This window comes from Belonocnema kinseyi, chromosome 10 (assembly GCF_010883055.1).
Source record: "Belonocnema kinseyi isolate 2016_QV_RU_SX_M_011 chromosome 10, B_treatae_v1, whole genome shotgun sequence".
Lineage (NCBI taxonomy): Eukaryota > Metazoa > Arthropoda > Insecta > Hymenoptera > Cynipidae > Belonocnema > Belonocnema kinseyi.
The window spans coordinates 72,554,736-72,573,847 of NC_046666.1; the positions used below are offsets into that span (position 1 = coordinate 72,554,736).

General features: G+C 32.2%; 1 protein-coding gene across 1 annotated transcript in view; it reads left to right on the forward strand.

Annotated features, from left to right (window-relative positions):
• The window catches only part of LOC117182051 (chromosome transmission fidelity protein 18 homolog), a 33,933-nt gene extending 15,435 nt beyond the window's left edge, over positions 1-18,498 (forward strand). Inside the window, exons 9-11 of the mRNA XM_033375074.1 lie at positions 6,181-6,443; positions 7,922-8,213; positions 18,109-18,498. Of these exons, the coding sequence (XP_033230965.1) occupies positions 6,181-6,443; positions 7,922-8,213; positions 18,109-18,321 (768 nt within the window). The 3' untranslated portion in view covers positions 18,322-18,498. The remainder of the gene's footprint in view (positions 1-6,180; positions 6,444-7,921; positions 8,214-18,108) is intronic.
• Positions 18,499-19,112: the final 614 nt, after the last annotated feature.

Consider the following 19,112-nt stretch of genomic DNA (forward strand, 5'->3'; position numbering starts at 1 on the left):
GCATGGCCATTTCTACTGTAAGAGAGTCTTTAATGCAGCGATTTGTGCCTGGTAACATTGGATTTAATGCGATAAGCAGAGAGGAATTCATTGAAAGACACACGACATCATTCGCCAATGAACTTTATAATCCACAACCAGAAATTCCCAGAGCTATTGCTATCATTGATGGAACTTATGCTTACATGCAGAAGAGCAGTAACTTTCGCGTACTTCGACAGTCATTCTGCAAACGTAAAGGTCGTCACTTGGTAAAACCTGCTCTCATTGTTGCTCCAGACGGATACATGCTTGAAATACAAGGGGACCATATTTTTCTGACTCGCGAAACAATGACGCACATTTAAAAATCATTTTTCTTATCAAACATACAGGAAAATCATATGTCAATATTATTTTTTTTTTCAAATATGTAGCAACCACGTTCAGGCGACTTGTTATGGAATGACCCTGCTTATTTTTTTTACTCATCTTATAAGAAGTCAATAATTCAAAAGAAAATTATAAGCAAAATTGGCAGTTTTACCTCAAACAGTTGCCAAACTTTAATTTTCGCATGTTTCAATATACAAATTCGTCTATTATTGAATTGTTATCCTTCTAAAAAATGTGCCTAAATATTCAAACAAGGAAACCGACATATTCTGGCAATCAAAAGCAAGGGGGATTTTTTGATAAAACTAATAGAGTAAAAAATAACTTAAAAATAAGTATAGGAATCGTCTTTTGACGTCATTTAAAAATTCATACAAGAAAAGGGCAATTAAAAAAAACACAGAAGTTTTTCTATTATGATATTGTGGTTAAACATTTTTAATTAAATGTGAGAAAAAACACCCTCGCAGGTAAAGTCGTTGGAATTATTTGAGAAGTGTTTTAACATTTCCTTAATATTGAAACAAGGAGGTCGAAAATTTACTAAAATACAAAACTGGACGAGATTTTTTATGTTACTATGGATGTCGGAAATCGTTCAAAATTAATGTGAGAAACATACCCTAGCAGGGAGTCGTTGACATTATTTTAAGGGTTGTTTTAACATTTCCGAAATATTCAAACAAGGAAAGTTGTTTAGTTCATTTTAAAGATTTTAAGAACATCTTCACATTCGAACAAAGAAATCGAAGTTCCATAACAACCCAAATCCGAAGAGATTTTTTATTTATATTATAAATCAAGTCACAATAAAAGTGAGAAACATACCCGGAAGGAAAAGACAATAAAACTATTGTATGCGTTGTTTTAACACTGCCTATATATTTAATCAAGGAAATCAACATTTTCTACCAAGCAAAATCACTGAAGATTTTTTAATTATAATATCAGGTCAAAAATTAATTTTGAAAATTTCTCCTAAAAAATTTAAAAGGCATGTTTCAATATAGCCTTATTTGACCTATTTAACGATAAAACAACCCTTAAAATAAACTTTTTTGTTAAATTTCGATTTTCTTGTTCAAATGTTTAGGGGCTTTTAAAACTGCTTTTAAAATAAATTCAAATACTTTTTCTGGTAGAGGACGCTTCCTGAATTTACTTTTAAAGGATTTTAAAACCCAATAGTTTAATAAAAATTTCTTCCTTGGTTTTAGTTGCTAAGAAATGTCGGTTTCCTTGCTTGAGTGTTTACCGGATGTTAAAACAATTGCTGAACATCCTGTCTACAGAAATTAGTGAATTTTTCCTGTTTATGGGTACAACGCTTTTGATTCAATGGGTCTGATTCACAAAATGTGAAGCATTTAGCCAAATCTAACAAAAAGTTTTTTATCAGAATAACATGTCAATAATAGACGAATTTTTCTATTGAAGTACATGTGAAAATGGAAAGTTTGGTCGAGTCCTTTCACGTTTGGTCCTTATCAAATTGTCAATCTCATGTCTTCAACTGTTCCATCTAATTTACATTTGCTTGATTCGCCGATTCATAGTTGTAGTAAGTATTATTCGTGACATATCAGCCACATTCGCCACATATCAGCCAGTTGCCGTCTGCCCGTCCAAATGCTATCTGAGCATCAAATATTTTTTCATAGCATCTTGTCTTATTTCGCTGACAAGCCCTAATCGCAACTGATATTAAATAATTCTCCATAAATCCCTTTCTATATGAAAAATGAATGCTCCGAGCTTAAATTGATAAAGAATGCGTCTCGCAGATCCTTAACGGCCTGAAGCAATTAAGCGGAATGGGGAGAAAGATTGAAAAAGATTGAAAAAGATAGATGGCTAATGTCAGCGTGAACCTTTCCTCTGTTCCAGTGGTGTTATTCGTTAAACCGTTAGCTAGCGGCAACTCTCAAACCGAGGCAGTCCGCTAAATAATCATAACTCACAGAGACATTTGTAACGCCAGAGTCCCGCTTGTATTTATCGCTGTTGTTGGATGGTTTGTTGCTGCAATAACGGTAATGGGCTTCCTCTCACCCAGTGGCGCATCATCCCCTCGCACCAGTGGCTAGCTCCTCCTGCCAGGCGATTTATCCTCGGGTAATTAGCAAGGGTAATAATTAATGCGGCCGCGCATTGTGCTAATTATCAGAGGAGAACCTTTTAAGAAATGAAAGAACATTCGAAATAAAACAAAGCCGAGTCGAGTTGAAACAGGACCAGGAGGAGGGTGTTTGCGATGCTGCACGTATTACAGGGAGACACGATTGCAGCAACTCATACTTTGAATATGTTAGAATACGTACAGGTGTTGTAGGATACGATGTATAACCCTGTATACGTAGAGAGGCGACATCCAGCGAAGCCAAGGAGCTATCCATCAGGGTGCTTTTGTCGCCCTAATGAGAGCTTGCATTATTCAGCTTAGAGAACCCCCGCCCCGTTTCCGCTACGGCCCTGCTATGCTTGCTTGCAAGCTCAAGCTTCTTCTCTCTTTCTCTGGCAATTTAAGAGTCGTTTCGCTCTTAACGTCCCTCAACGTCTGATTTCACGAAACGCTAAACGCTTTTTCATTAGGGAATTTTGAATGGCGAGTACAGGTCTCGCTGGGTTGTGAGCGGACTTTGCGTAAGGGTGGATATCATGTTTAAAGAAAATGTGAATACATGGTTTTGTTAGGTATAGAAAACTTCATGTGGCTGTATGACAAGGTTCTATCTCAGGTGGTCAATTTGCGAAACTTTAAAATGCGATATGAATTTGACCGTTTTAAAATTAGGAGACTCCGGGTGAGATGAATAAACCTATTGTCATTTCACCAACTGCCTTTTTACTCAAAAACGCTTTATATTTTCGGACACATCTGAATTATTACATATTAATCTCAACAAAAACATCTAAAAGTAATTCTAAAAGATATCTAATTTTTTAAATATAATTAATTAAACAAATTATAAAAACTTAGAGAATGTCTGAAAGAAACTACAAGAAAATCTTGGCGAGATTTTATTACTAAAAAAAACCACGTTAAGATTTCCTTTTTAATACGTTCTCAAAATTTCTTTATTTTTTTCAATTAATTCATTAAAAAATGTATAAATCTTTTATAATTACTTGGCAAACTTTGATTTCGCAAAATATGTTTATTTTAATTTAAAAAAAAATTTTAATTTATTTTCTGATAAATTTTTACTTGGCAGAATTTTTTCCATCGAAGATGTTTTTGGTGATATTATTTTGAAATTTGTATACCAATCGGTTGAATAGTTTAGATTCGTGTAGATGCGTCTAATTCCTAAAAAATCTATTTTTCTTCATAAAAAGTATTAAAATTGGAATAATAATCTATTCATAAAAAATCCTGAAAAACGGATGATGAGTTACATACAACAGACTTATGAAATGCTTACGTCCATTATTTGAATAGTGTATGCTGTAGGCGTGTCTAATAACTAAAATATCTATTCAACACACATACGGTAACTAGTGTTTCCTCGAGTAAATATATTCCCCTTTTTTTTACTTCTTTTTCTGTATTTAATCTGTATTCGGAGTAAAAAATTGGTTAATTTCAATTGTTTTTGTGCAAGAAGTTTTTTCTATGCTCAGGTTGAAATAAAAATAAAAACTTTTCACTCAAAAACTATTTAATTAGCCATTTTGTCACTCTAAATTATTTGAATACATATTTAATTCAAAACAGGAATAGGCCCTAATTATCTAAAAAAAAGATGTAATTCCAATATTTGTGGAGTAAAATGAGGCAATTTAATTTTGAGGTTGGTTCCTGGTTCAAACGCCCTTAAGACTCATGATTTAAAAGCTATTACTTTGGATAATGATATACAGCTCATGCTTTAGCTGGTATTTTTCTTTAATGATAGTAAAGATGGGATTTTAGAATCATTGTATTTTCTATTTTATAAAATTATTATCGTTTTACATGGTTGAAATTATTTTCAGCTTTTTGATTCGGCTTATCCCATTTTTATCATAAGTTATATTTTTTTAACATCTAATATCATCGGACATTAAAAAAAACTTAGATCCATTTTCGATCAACATGACACTTTGTGATCAATTTTTAGAATAAATAGAATCATTAATATATTTTTTATTTAAGAATTCAGTAGTACACGTAATAGATCCTTTTTGCATTTTTAGTTTCATTTTGACCAAAATACTACTCAGGCTACTTAGGTCGATTGTTATGGCTTTTATTTTGAAATTATGGTACTAAATTTAAAACTGAATACTAAGATTTTTCAATTTACGTTTTACCATTTTGAAAGACCTAAAAGTCAAAATATCCTGAAATTTTCAATACTAAATTTTTTAATCTAAAAATAAAATTTTCTTATAATTTTGAACAATTGAATTTAAAACTTTTTGATTGGGAAGGTTTTTATTTTTAAATCATTGTACAACTTTGACGCCCCTCCTCCAAGTTTGAAAACTTACCATTTAGAAACTTGAAATTTAAAATTGTTCTATTCCAAGCAGACGCAATTGTAAATTAAATGTCCATTTTTTAATATCTTATTTAAAAACAGTTGAGATAACTGAATCTTACAATTTGAAGCCTGCATTCTTTTTTTAATTTTCACTCGTTTTAAATTAACATTTTGGACCTTGAATCTGGATCATGCATTTATTACTAAATATTCACCTCTTTTTTTGTCTTCACGTTTATTTTTCCTTCTGAGAATTCAGTGAATAAGGATACAGGAAAGTGTACCTCACTGAGATGACAAACTCAGAAAAAAAACCTATTAAATAGCCTCAAGTTTTCGATTTCAAGAGCAAACATTGCTGCTGGAGATGAGTATAAATGGACCTTCTACTTGGCTCCAAGCGGCCACTTTCGCGGGGGCACATATTACGCCCATACTCAGTGTCTATGCAAAGCTCATTTTCCCCGAGATAATTTGTACTACGATATGAAACCTGGGGTTTTGTCTTGTTGCGAACACGAGGAAATGGGTTTCATACAAGCTCTTTTTAAAAACGTTCTGTCTTTCGTAACATCGTGCTTTTCAAACAGTCGGATAAGTCGATAAGACTCGGCGAAACGACTTATTCCCGGGTTTCTCTTCTCTTGTTTGCACTCCTATTTTCAGTCTCGAACTTTTTTTTTGAAAAGATTCTCTCCATTCAGTTTCTATAGAAACTTTTTTCCATATTTTTTTCCACTTTTTAGTTTTTTGAATCCTTATTTTTAAATTAATAATCCGTTGCGTATTTGAAAATTAATCCAGAGTAATTAATTGCTTTTTAAAACCTATTTTTAAAACAACTTAATTGTCTAGGCTTTACTAATTTAAATTTGTTCCAAATTTGAAGGTATAAATTAGATAATTTTGAATCAATAAAATTTCAAGCTGGGCAGTTTTGAATTTAATTCTTCCATTCAGTCAAAAAATACTAGTTTCAAACATTTTACATTATAAAATTTTTTAATTTAAAATTAAAAACTATTTTAAAATTCTTCGAGGTTTTTTATTTTTATTTTGAAGACGGATTCTTTACAATGGTGTGCAGTATCAACAGTTTTATTTTAAAATGGTAAACTTATGAATGTTTAATATTCAATTTTTAAAGATTCACATTTCGAATTGTTACACTCTCTTTCTTTAATATTTGAATGACCAAGAGAAAGGTATGTAACTGAAAAAGTTGGAAAATAGTCGACAAATTTCTTCTCGAAATTTAAGTTGCCACCATGAAGTTGTCATATATTAAAATAATTATAAGAATAAAATTAATTGAAAAACTTCTTTGTGATTTTAGATGAACCAGAAATTGGGAAGAAATAACTCAATTTTAACTGCATCTCAGAAATCTTGCGGAATAGATAGATTAACTCTGGCACTCGATATTGCTCCATTATTACCAGAACTTTTGACTCCTCGCTTGAGATCAGTTTCCGCTCATCTTTATTCGCCGAAGGAAAAATCAGAACTGATGAATTTGATCAATGTTATGTTGGATTATGGTCTTACTCTCATTCAGGAGAAGAAACTGGATGGAGGATTCGAGTATCATCTTGAACCGTAAGTTTGTGTATGATTTTATGATATTATTCTTGAGTATTTGTGAATTTAGATTCTAAAATTCGAAAGATTTCGACTTCGCAAATCTTTGAAGATCGAAAAATACAGTTTTTTTTTTTAAATTTGAATTCCTTTAAATTTTTTATTATTTCCAAAATAAGATCTGTGATCATGGTTGAAGATATTTAATTTTAAATTTTTAAACTGTATGGGCATTGGAACTTTAAATCTTTTTTATTACAAGATTAAATTTACGAAGAAAATATATATTTCATGGGGTTTTTAATATTTTGTAATAATTCTCATTATGGGCAGAATATTTAAAATAATTACTTAGGTATAAAGGTTCTTGATAGGATTATAGTAAATATTATACATAGTTTAAAAAACTTTATCCTGATGGTTAAAAGACTTAACATAATATTTCAAAATTAAATGAAATTTATAAAAATGAAATAAAATGCGTTTTTGATCAGAAGAATAAAATTGGTCTCAAAAGGTCAAGAAGTATAATGTTCTGATAATATGAACGTATTTTATTTAAACAGAAAACAGAAAGAACTTAAGGGAATTATGAATTAGTGGTGAAATCAGACTTTGTTCCTGAGTCTGATCCGAAAATACCTTCACTACTTAAGAGAAAGTAATTTTCAGTGTCCGTTTCAAAAGTGATAAGCACCTTAAATTATCAGGAAAAAATTGAAATTATCCTTAAACATCTTATATTTTGAAGATCTATTTGTTCATTTATGTATCTCATTCGATCATTTTCATACATGGATCACTTATAATTTGGAATTTTTAAAATTGTTTTATCCCTAATTGAGGCTGATTCCGGATCTTTTCTTCTTTTGATGTTGAAACTTCTTTTGTATGGGCTTATTTATTCACAAAAAATATTTGTTTTTAAATTGTGATTATTAATATTTAAAAAATTAAATTCATAATAAATAAAATTTGAAATTCCTTTTAAATGCCCAATATTCAAAAACTACAAGATTCTTGGAAATAAAAAAAGAATCTAATGATAAAATTTGCAGAATAGGCCCTTAATTATCTTTTCGTTTTTCTTTTATTTAATTTTTAAAATTTTAATGAAGTCATAGAGTGTGCTGTCCAAATTTTATCGTTAGATTCTTGTTTAAAAACATTTAATTTAATTTAAATCGGGAGCTTTGTAAAATTTTTCATAGTTCTATCTTTGTCGAGGCTGATTATAAATCCTTACTTTTAAAAATTTTAAATCGTCTATCTATATCATAAACTTATTTAATCACTAACCAATTTTTTTAAATTCTGGTTGTTAAAATTTAAGAAATGAAGTTCATATTTCATAATTTTTGGATATAAAAAAAAAAGAATCAGGTGATCAAATTTTAATAATATTGGAATAATATATCTTTTTCTCCTTTTTTCATTTGTATCTACACTTTTAAGAGTCTGTTGCTCTGTTATTGCAAATTCTTCTTTTTTTTTAGAGACCTTTTTGAAATCGGAGTCTTTCCCGATTGTAAATATCGCCGTGGTCTTTCCTATGCAGTGAAGCAAATCGTCATTCAGGAATTAGAAGTTGAACGTGTCAAGCGAGCGGCTGCCGTAGCAAGTGCTGTAACAAATCGTCAACAACCTCAGAAGGCCATTGAAGTAAAAGAAACCGAGGAATCGGTAAAACACAAGGAAACTATGATATCTCATGAAGACAAAACGAAGAATAATGTACCAAATCATCTCAAACAACTGGAACCTTTATCAGTGAGGCCTTTCGATGCGGTAAATTGTCATTGCATTTTTTCTCTGATCACCTTTCAGATTTATATTTGAAATTTAAACTATGTTGAAAAGAAGTGTATTAGGACTCTGAAAATGTCTAATTAATTTGGTGCCGATTGATAAACGCCTTCCACTTTCACGTTATAAAAATGTACTTTAAAGAATTATTATTTTTATAGTCTTGAATATCTCCTCGAAATGATACAGCTTTTTAATTAACGTTCTCTAAGACTAGGCGATAATTTATATTTAATCGTCCCAGCTTAAAAAAATGTCAATTCTATAGGAATAGACGAGAGCATTTTTACAGGTGTTTTAAATTATCTTCTTTCAGCACGCGTTACAAAACCTTTTCTATCTTTTAGAGCTTTTTACTGATAAGAGTACGGTCGAAAAAAAATTATCCATTATACGGAATCGAAAAAAGAGGCGGAAAGTTGAAATAATAATTTTTTTATTATTTTTAAATGTTGCTTTGTTTGTTTTTGGGTCACATGTAATTAATTTTTTCTTCTAGTGTATTTTTTATTAGTAAAAATTCCTTCGACATTATAGATATCATTTATAGTGAATTGAAAAAGATCATTAAAAAAACCCAGAAAACTCAGTTTTTTAAGAATTTACTACTGGCCTGTGTTTACATTTATGATATTCCAGACTTACGAAAAACATTTATAATTGATTTTTACCAGTAGAAACACCTCAAGTACCTGAATAACTTTTATCGTGATTTTTGCATATTTTAGAATTGTTTTTTGAAAACAGGGGTCCATTAAACATAGTTGGTCGCCTCTATAAAGGTAATTAAAAAGCTATAACATTTTGAGAGACGTTTCAGGCCTTCAAAAAGATTTAAAAAAATAACACGTACAAGAGAATATGAAGAATATGAAAATGAGAATTTTTTTAATCACATTCTGCTATCACGCAAGTTAAAGATGTTCATGCATGGACACAGCATTAATTATACTTTCTCAGGGCCCTAATACACTATTCTTCCACATAGTTCCAATATCGACTTCCATTTTTTTTCCCACCCTAATGTGTGCAGGGACAAACTTGATTTTTAAATCGGGACCGTAACAATTTGGCATACTTGAAATTGAGCTTCTATCGCTCTCCATTTTAGTCTCTTTCAGCCTCCTATAGTCTCAAGATTCCTACAAATAGAATCCAAGCTTTAGCCTGCCTAACTCCTCTATCATTATCAACCAAAAATGTGATACGCTGCATCACAAATCCTCGAGAAAGATGTCTCGTCATTTCAGAAGAGTGCAAATCATTAAGAAATAAAGGAAATCGGAGCGAAAAGCAGAAAAATACAGAACCAAAAACCAGAATAAGAACAAGAAGAAGAATCATAAAAGGAAGATAACTCATGAAGATGGAGCAGTATGTGTATTCAACTATCCAAGTATTCAAGTATCGAAGATTGTGCAGTGCGGGCGCTAAAAGAAGAGAGTTGAGGAAGAAGGTTGGGGTTTGGGGGTGAATTCGAGGGCGGAAAAGAGGAGGGTGGGTATTGGAAAGGCGGACGAGCCGCTACATCCGCAAAGCTATTATAACCGCTCGAGCGAATCTCTATTAAAACGTGTTTACACTGGCTTAGGGGTTGACTCAAGCAACCCCTCCTAGTCCCGCTTCAGCCAACTCCAACGTCGCGCCACCCCTGCGCGTACCTAGCGTATATACAGAGTAATGCCTATCTAATTGTCGCGTGTATGAATAGTGAATCCCGGAGCACTCGGGGCTATGAGCCAGATCCGAGCTAACACAAGGGGAGAGCCATATGAGCTAATCTATATTATGATGGTCCGACCTCCGGGGGTGGTTCTATACGCGAATAATGATGACATGTGTGAGTGAGTCTTCTGCATGTGCGCATGTAGAATGTAGATATCTCGCTTGTGCAAACCACGGTATTATTGCCTGAAAGCCTGCTCGTGCGAGGGTTCGCTCGTTATGTTTTCTGACGCGGTTATCCTACCACTAACGAGGAAACAGTCCAAGCTTTCACACTTTCTTTTTTATTAAATTGGTAGATTTGATGGTCGGATAGACAATTGGATGATCAATTGATTGCGTGAGCGGAATTCGAGTGCGAATTGTGAATGGGAAATTTTTGTGGGCCTATAGCCTGTAGGAAAGATTGAAGACACTACTATCGGCGAGAAAACTATAGGCCTTTGCAGCTTAACAACTCAGTCAAAAAAAATGCTAGCGGAACAAAAAAACAGTCATTTAAAAGCTGAAAGTGTTCAACGTTAATGAGCTTCAAGACGTTTATGTACAAAAATTTTTATGCTTAGCAGACTGAAAAATGTAAAAAAAGGTAAAGATTTTTGGGTACATTTAAGAACAGTCAAGTTTAGATCATTATTTCTTATACAAGGGGCGATGGAAAAAATTTGAAAAAATTCATGAGTATGAGGAAAACTGTTGTAAACCAGTTGCAGTTGAGAAATTTGAAAAATATAAAAAATTGTTGCTTAAAAGTATAAAAATGTGCCCTTTTTTTGTTTTACTTCCGATCGCTGGTCCCTTTCTACGACCCGTGGCTAGGTGCCATCCAAACATTCAGAACTAGGGGCCGAAGAATGGCACCAGCGGTCGGCAGTAAAACAAAAAAGGCCTCCCCCTGCTTTCTGTCACTTGTTTTCCAACAAAAAAATGTCTAAAAATATCGCGATTTTCACAAAAAAGAAGACTAACACATCCTTCCGGGTGATTGAAAATAAATACAGAACCTATCAATTACAGTTTGCAGTTTGATTCGCTATAATATCTGTATTAGAACTGAAGATAATATAGTTGCACATTTTTGTGCTTTTAAGCAACAATTTTTATTATTTTTTAAATTTCTCAACTGCAACTGGTTCACAACAGTTTTCCTCATACTCAAGAATTTTTTTGAAATTTTGTCCATCGCCCCTTGTATAAGAAATAATGTTCTAAACTTGACTGTTCTCAAATGTACCCAAAAATCCTTACTTTTTTTTAACATTTTTCAGTCTGCTAAGCACAACAATTTTTTTGCATAAACGTCTTCAAGCTCATTAACGTAGAACAGTTTCAGCTTTTAAATGACTTTCTTTGTTGCGCTAGCATTTTTTTCGACTGAGTTGTTAAGCTTCAAAGGCAGATGCCTATAGTTTTCTCGCCGATAGTAGTCAGGATTATAATAAGTATAGATGACGCCGAATTGACCGTATCAATTGGCGAGCAGTTTTCAAAATAGCCTTGACCCTGTTTTTCAATTTTAATCCCGTAATGGAAATACTAGACGAAATTCTAAAGTAGTATTAAAAGAACACATATTTTAAGTACTTCGCTTTCGAGAAAAGAGTGTTTAAAAGTTAGCGTCGAAAAGGCAAATTTTAATAAATCTCTATATTTTGACAATTATCAAGAAATAGTTGAGAAATTTAGAAATATATTTTGAAGAAATTCCTGAATATTGTAATGATTTTGAATACGGTAAAATAAAATTTGGAACAGATGATAATTTTTCACAATGAACAAATCGTCAACTTCTTCAAGATTAAGAAAGTAAGATATTCAGGGATTTTGATGCTTTCAAATTTAGGAATTAACAGCAATAAAACTTTTAAAATCGATTAAGTAAAGTCTGCATTTTATTTTAAAGGAGGAAAATGGAAAGGATTAGAATTTTTTAAATTTAAATACATTCATATTTAAAAGGATTTTCAAGAAAAGAGCTTTAATATTGACGCCTTTGAGTTTAGTCGCTAGAAAATTTTAATGCTTCTGAAATTTGTTTTGTATTCGAAGAATGTCTCATTTTTTATTTGAAACTTTCAAAACATAATGTTTTTAAAATGTTTAATAAAAGTTTTGTAAGGATTTGACTTTCAATTTAAGCCATTAAAATAAAGATTAAATTTAAATATTTAATTAAAAGTATTTTTTACAAGGTGGTAGATTTAATATAGGGCAAAACTGTTAATAAAATAGCTCTTCTTATTCCTTTAATCGTTTTATTAACAACTTTTTAAATATAATTTTTTTCCGAAAAAGATCTTCGCTCCGCTAGGATTCGAATGAAACGTCCACCGATTGCCGGTCGGGTGTCCTTACCCCTAAACTACTAGAGAAATCGAAAAAAGAACCTCTTTCTACAAACAAGTTATCTGAAAAGGGATTTTTCTTTCGATCTCTCCAGTAGCTTAGCGGTAAGAGCATCCGACCGGCAATCGGTGGACGTGTGATTCGATTCCCAGCGGAGCAAAGAAGATTTTTTTTAGAAAAAAATTTAATTTTAATAGTTTTAAATAAGCAGCTCCATCTAGTCTGAAAAGACATTAAAGAATTTCTGTTGTTTGAGGAGTTAACTTGAATCGATAGTGTTGATTTCCATTTTCACAGTCAGTAAAAGATGTCTCCAGTGATCGGTTGTTACCATCTCTGATGATAATACAGATTCCTTGTAAAATTAAAGTATTTTTTCTATAAAAAAATCTAATCTAATCTAATCTAATCTAATCTGAACATTATTATTGTAGTTCCTTATTAATTATTTATTTTATTTTACGACCTTATAATAAATGACATTATTGGTTTTTACCATCATGTGTCATTAGAAATGTTTGAACTAATCCTTAGTGACAAATTTTTAAACCATTAGAAACTTTTCCTGACGATAAAAATATTCCTGGTAATTTTCTGCTTTTCCGTTGTAGCCTCCGCTCTGAATTATTATTTCAGACTTAATTTATTTAGTAGTTCTAATAGATTTAAATATGTAAGATTCCAAAAATTAAAGAACTGTAAATAATAAAATGTTTTCTACCCTGAGTCTGTAATAAAGAAAAAAGAAAAACAATTCTATATTTTTGTATTAAAGATGAAATTCGAGGTAAAAGACAAAACTAAAATGTAACTTCTTCAAAAGGGACGTGCTTTCGTTTAGAGTAGGACACTGGTCTTCTTTATGCAGCTTGTTTACCAGGGTTTGTGTACAAAACATCAAACTAAGCGGGTTCTTACCTAGCCTAAGTTAAATGAGCTTAAAGTAGGTCGTTACCATAATTTATTTATTATTTCATGTACCTCAGCGAATACAATTATAGTATCTATTTTAAACGTTTTCATCATTATTAGAAAGATATTCACATTTGATGAATATTTGCTTTTAAAATAAGCACTTAGTAATCGCGGTGTCAGGATGCAAATATAATTCTGACAGAATGTCCTCTTATTATAGGTTCTGAATTCCTGCATAAATAAATGATAGTTTCGTGAGGCTATACAACGGAAATATGCCTACCTAGAATCTAAAGATTCTAAATCTCTCACTGAGACCCACTTGATTTTCTAATATCCCTCTAAGGATCTAATGTAATTTTCAAGATTCGATTTTCAACATTTCAACTGCTTTTGAATTTTTTCAATTGTTGGTTACTCTAAAATGTTGCATATTTTACAATTGATTTTCGTGATTTCTGAACGATTTCGAGAATCACACTGATTCTGAATCTTCCAACTCTTGATACTATAGTGATTCTAAACAAAAAATCTAAAGTAAATAACCTCTAGGTCGGGCTCGAACTTTGAAACATTTCGCAAGTCCCTAGAAGATGTTCGGTTCTTCGGTGTTGCAAATTTTTCAGTGACGTTGATACATCCCAAAATCGCGCTATCTTGAATTCTGACTAACAACAAAATGTTTGCAATACTTGCATGAAAATTAAACAACCTTCAAAATAAGGAATCACTTTTCGAAGCATTAAAAAAAATTCCTAGCGAAAGGACCTTTGCGAAATAAAAGAGACTTGAAAAAAATCCAACATCCCCTGACATACAACTATTAGAATCATTAGAAGTGATTCCCAGGAGAATGACCTGACAATAAATAAGAGCTGATGAGCGAAGCGATTAGGATTGCAGAATCCAGACGAGTATCGTCTAAGATTGTAAGCGTCCGAGAAGCGTCGTAAGCTCCTCTTAATTTGTTATATGGAGGAAGTGGAGAATGGAAAGAGCACTTATAGCGAAGCGGACAATGAGACCGGCAGCTTTCCGTCTTCTCCTACTCGGTCGCTTCCGGTCGATGAAAGCGGGCAGTTCCCGTCTCTGGATATAAACGTTCTAATAGTGGCTACATTAGGGGTCCTTGATAATATATGTTCGGTCGGATATAGATGGCACGTGTCCGTGGATAGCGGAACGCTTGATATCGTGGTGTGTGAACCTGGTGAGGAATACCATACCAGTTAAGTCGAGTGTATGTTTGGGGGCAAGTATAATCGCAGGGGCGTCACGAGTATTCAGAGGCATTCGGAGGGGAATTCATCGAAGTGGATGGCGGCGTTTCGAAGCGTCGGGACGCCGGACGTCGCAATCTGGACGTCCCGCCCACCATCTACCTTTCTCCCCCTCGCCTCATCATCCTTCACCCAACTTCTACCATTGTCATGGTAATGCGCACCTTTAACTCTCAGGACTGTAACTACCTCCTAACTTTATCACAAACCTGTCTAATTAACTAAAATAGGTTAATCAACAAATTCTAAATACGTCTTTGAAAATTTTCAGAAAGCTGCTTTTACAATGTCGAATAACTTTAATGATGAACGAGGGGCGGACCACATGATTTTTGAGTGTACACCAGAGTTCAAGATTTAAAATATTTTACAACAATTTAAAAGATTTTTGAGGGATTTCACAAAAATTACAAGGATTTAAAGATTTCAAAAGATTTCACAAAGATTCCAAATGATTTGACAAATATTTCACAAAAATGTCAAATATTTCATAAATATTTTTAAGGATTTCAGAAGATTACACAACTATTTGAAATATTGCAGGAAATTTCACAAAGATTAACAAATTTCAAATATTTCACAAAAAATGCAAAGAATTTCAAAGATTTCGCAATAATTTCATAAAGATTTCAAAGTATTTCAAAAAATTTCTAATATTTGAAAGATTTAAAAGATTTTACAAAAATTTAACAAATATTTCAAAGGATTTCCGAAATGTCTGCAAATTTCAAATATTTGAAAGATTTCACAAACATTTGACAGATTTCAAAAATTTTGGAAAGATTTCACAAAAATGACAAAGGCTAAAAAGATTTTGCAAGGATTTAACAAATCTTTCACAAAGATTTCACACAAATTTAAAAGATTTCACAGATTTCAAAGTTTTCAATGATCCCTGGTGGAAATGTATTTTACAGAAATATGTGTTTTTTTATACATTTCCGCGAGGGATGTCAAAGATTTCCTAATATTTTAAAGATTTCACCAAAATGTTAAAGATTTCAGATTTATGAAGATTTTATCAATATTAACCCTTTCGCAAGAATTTCAAAGGTTTCACAACGATTTCAAACAATTTCAAAAAGATTTCAATGAATTCAAAGATTTCCCAGATTTTTAAAGGATTTTAAAGATTTAACAAAAATATCGGAAAGAATTCAACCATCTCTGGTGGAAATTTAATTTTGCAGAAATATGAAAATGGTAATTTTATGTAGAAATTTGCAATTAATACTTGTAAAAAATTTAAAAGGTGTCCGAATTCTAGCAAAAACGTGTAGTTTGTACTAGAATTATTGTTGTTATTTTCTATTGTATTTAAATAAAAAATTTTAAAATTGCAAAAGATGAAAATAAATTTTCACCGGAGATGTCAAAGATTTCAGATTTTTAAATATTTCAGAAGATTCCACAAAGATTTCAAACATGTCGCAAAAATTTCCAAATGATTTCAAATATTTCACAAACATTTAAAAGGTTTCACAAAGATTTCAAGGAGTTTCCAAATATTTCACCTATTTCAGACTTTAATCATTTTGCAAAGATTTTACAAAAATTTCAAAGATTTCACGAATGCTTGTACGCGATGTTTCAAGGGTGATCAATCCCTCGATCATGATTTAATGAGATCTCCTTACGAACTTCTGAGATCTTACTAGAATATCCGAGATAACACAAGTGAAAATAAAAATTATTTTACTCTAAAAACATAAGGATGATACCAGGATCCAAAAGACATAAAAGTTTACAGAAAAATTCAAAGGATTTCAAAGATTTCACAAAAATTTCAAATGTTTGACAAGTATTTCAAATGATTTTAAAGGATTTCGAATATATATAGCATTTCACAAAGATTTTAAAGACGTCACACAGTTTTAAATATATAAATATCTCACAAAATTTTCACAGAATTTGCAAAGATTTCAGAAGATCTAAAAAAATTAAAAAGATTTCAACGATTCAAGAAAGTTTCAAATATTTAAAAGATGTCACAAAGATTTTAAACATTTCACAAAAATGTCAAAGATTCCCCAGATTTCTCAAATATTTCAAAAGATTTCAAAATTCTCAAAAATTTCAAATATTTCAAAGACTTCTTAAAGATTTCTTAAAGTATTCAAACATTTTATAAGGATTTCAAAGATCAAGGTGGGAATGTATTTTTACAGAAATATGTGAATTTTAATTTTCCGTACAAATTTGTAATTTCAAGGCTGGAGGGGCTCCCCCCGCTAACTCGTGTGGGCTGGATTTTTGTCAAGCGACGTTCATTGGTTGCCCTGGCCTTGTATCGATGCGCGCGCTGTAAAGCATGTATGCGTCCTTGCATTTGCGCAATTGAGTATTTTAACATGACGTCACGGTCAAGATAGGATAGGGGAAATTTCAGGAAGGTTAGCATACTTTGCACATCTTGACATGGGAATGCACACGCCTTTTTGAAGAAGATATTCTAAACGTAGAAGTAAGTTATAATGGTTTGAATAGTAATGTTTCTCAAGTGTATAATATATTTGCGAAATTCTGTTCTATCCTTTTATCGGTTAAAGGCCTTTTCGGTTTCACGAAATACAATCAATTATCCGAAATTTGAAGTTAGAGTACCCGATTCTGATCAAATCGATCTGATAAGCTAACCTCAAATTTGGAATATTCTATTTTATTTCCTGAACACTCAAAGGTTGTCAAGCGACAAAAGAATGGAATATAACTTAGAAAATACATTCTACACTCGATAAATATTACTATTCGTACATTTATGGCTTACTCTAAGGTTTAGAATAATTCCTCAAAAACTCGTATGCATTCCCATGATGCCATGTTAAAATACTCAGTTTAAAGTTCAAACCAACAAGTGCTTCCCGCTTTTCGAGCTTCTTTATAATTGGTCAGCCACTGACGCGGGCGAGACCGTACACTCGTTCAGGGACCGTGATGGGAGGTGACGGATCTGTGCAATTTCATGTAGCACAGCCTTCCTTGAAATAGGTGCGTCTCGAAATAGGCAAGAGTTCACTGTACTTTGCAAAGTGTTATCAAAGTTTCCGAATTCTAACAAAAACAGGTAGTTTTTAGAACGGCTAGATTTGATTCTATTTCCATAGCTGGAAATAAATGAGTTAAAGTCCTTTAGCTGCGAGATTTTTTTCTTGAAGTTTTTTTCTCCTTTGAAATCAGTATTTCGTAATAAATCTACTGGTGGGTGGTTGGACGTGTATAGGAAGATAAGATACAATAATAATAGAGGGAGAAAGCGGAGTGAAGAGGAGGAAAGGGGCACGACAAGTGCGCTATAGACACACATTGGAAGACTGAGCTGAAGGCGCCATTACGTCCAAGCCACCCTTCGGTCCTTCACTTACCTCTAACGACGTTCCCGACAAATAAAAGTTGATTTTCCCCTCTTGTTCTCTTTCCACTTCTCTCAAATGCCTCTTCTACTTGTCCTCTTGTGTTCTTCGCTTTTCTGGCATCTTTGTGTCTGTCTCAGAGAAATCAAGTCTTTGTTATCAATTCTTCGAATTTAAATACATAGTTCTTTTTTTATATTATGCAAATTAGGTTTTGAGTCTAAGATATTTCAATAAGAAGGAAATTTATTTTGATTGCAGAAGTACCAAGATTTCTTTAAGAATTTCAAAGCCGCAGGCCAAACGAAATTTGAAGAACAAAAAAGTTTAGGGCTTACAACAGAGAAATCTCCGATTGAAAAAGCTCCTGTGCCCAACAAGATGTACCTTTTTAAAAAAGACGTCTGGTACAAATTCAAAGAAGGATTCACCAACGCTGTTCGCCGAAATATCAAGATGGAAGATTTTCTATAAATAATTTACGCTACCCTAGTTTTTATATTTTGACAATTTTTTTTACGACGTTTATGATTTGAAATTTAATCCGATGGCAGAAGCATCTCTGCGATTTCTCAGTGCCTTATATTTGTATCAAAAGGTGATAAAATGATGATATAAAATACGGATGAATAAATACAAAGATTATTTCTATAAGATGTGTATTCATTTTTAGTTTATGGATGAAAGGAACTTTCTGGTTGAGGAATTGAGATGTCTATTCGTGTTTAATGGTTTGAGAAACTTTTAGTGTCTCTTTACTCAGTACGTATGTTAGGAAACAATGAATGGTGTGGAGGAACGAGCTTACGACACGTGCGAGATGAAATCTCATCAAGGGTTGAATTTCGCTGATGATTTTTAAATGTCGAAAGTTCCTTCCGGAGTGTATGCTCATAATTTATTTTCCGATTATGAGATAAGCACAAAATATTATTTAACTTTAACCCTTAAACGGCCAAAACGCCACTACCGGTACACTGCTTTTCAACGGCCAATAACTAAGCCTATTCGAAACTTGAAAAAATTGAGACACATATATTTTTATTGCTTAAGATCTCCTCTTTCCGACGGTGCCATAAATTCCTCAAAAAATTTATTTATTATCCCAAAGTGCAGTTTAAACAAAAAAAAAAAGTGATTTTTCGTGCCTATTTTTTTTTGTAAACCATTTTCCAAAGCTTTTCGAGTCTGTAATTAACCTGGAATCTCATTAACCGGTGGAATAAATGTCTAAACTTTGAGAATCCATGGTTCAAAGATCGATT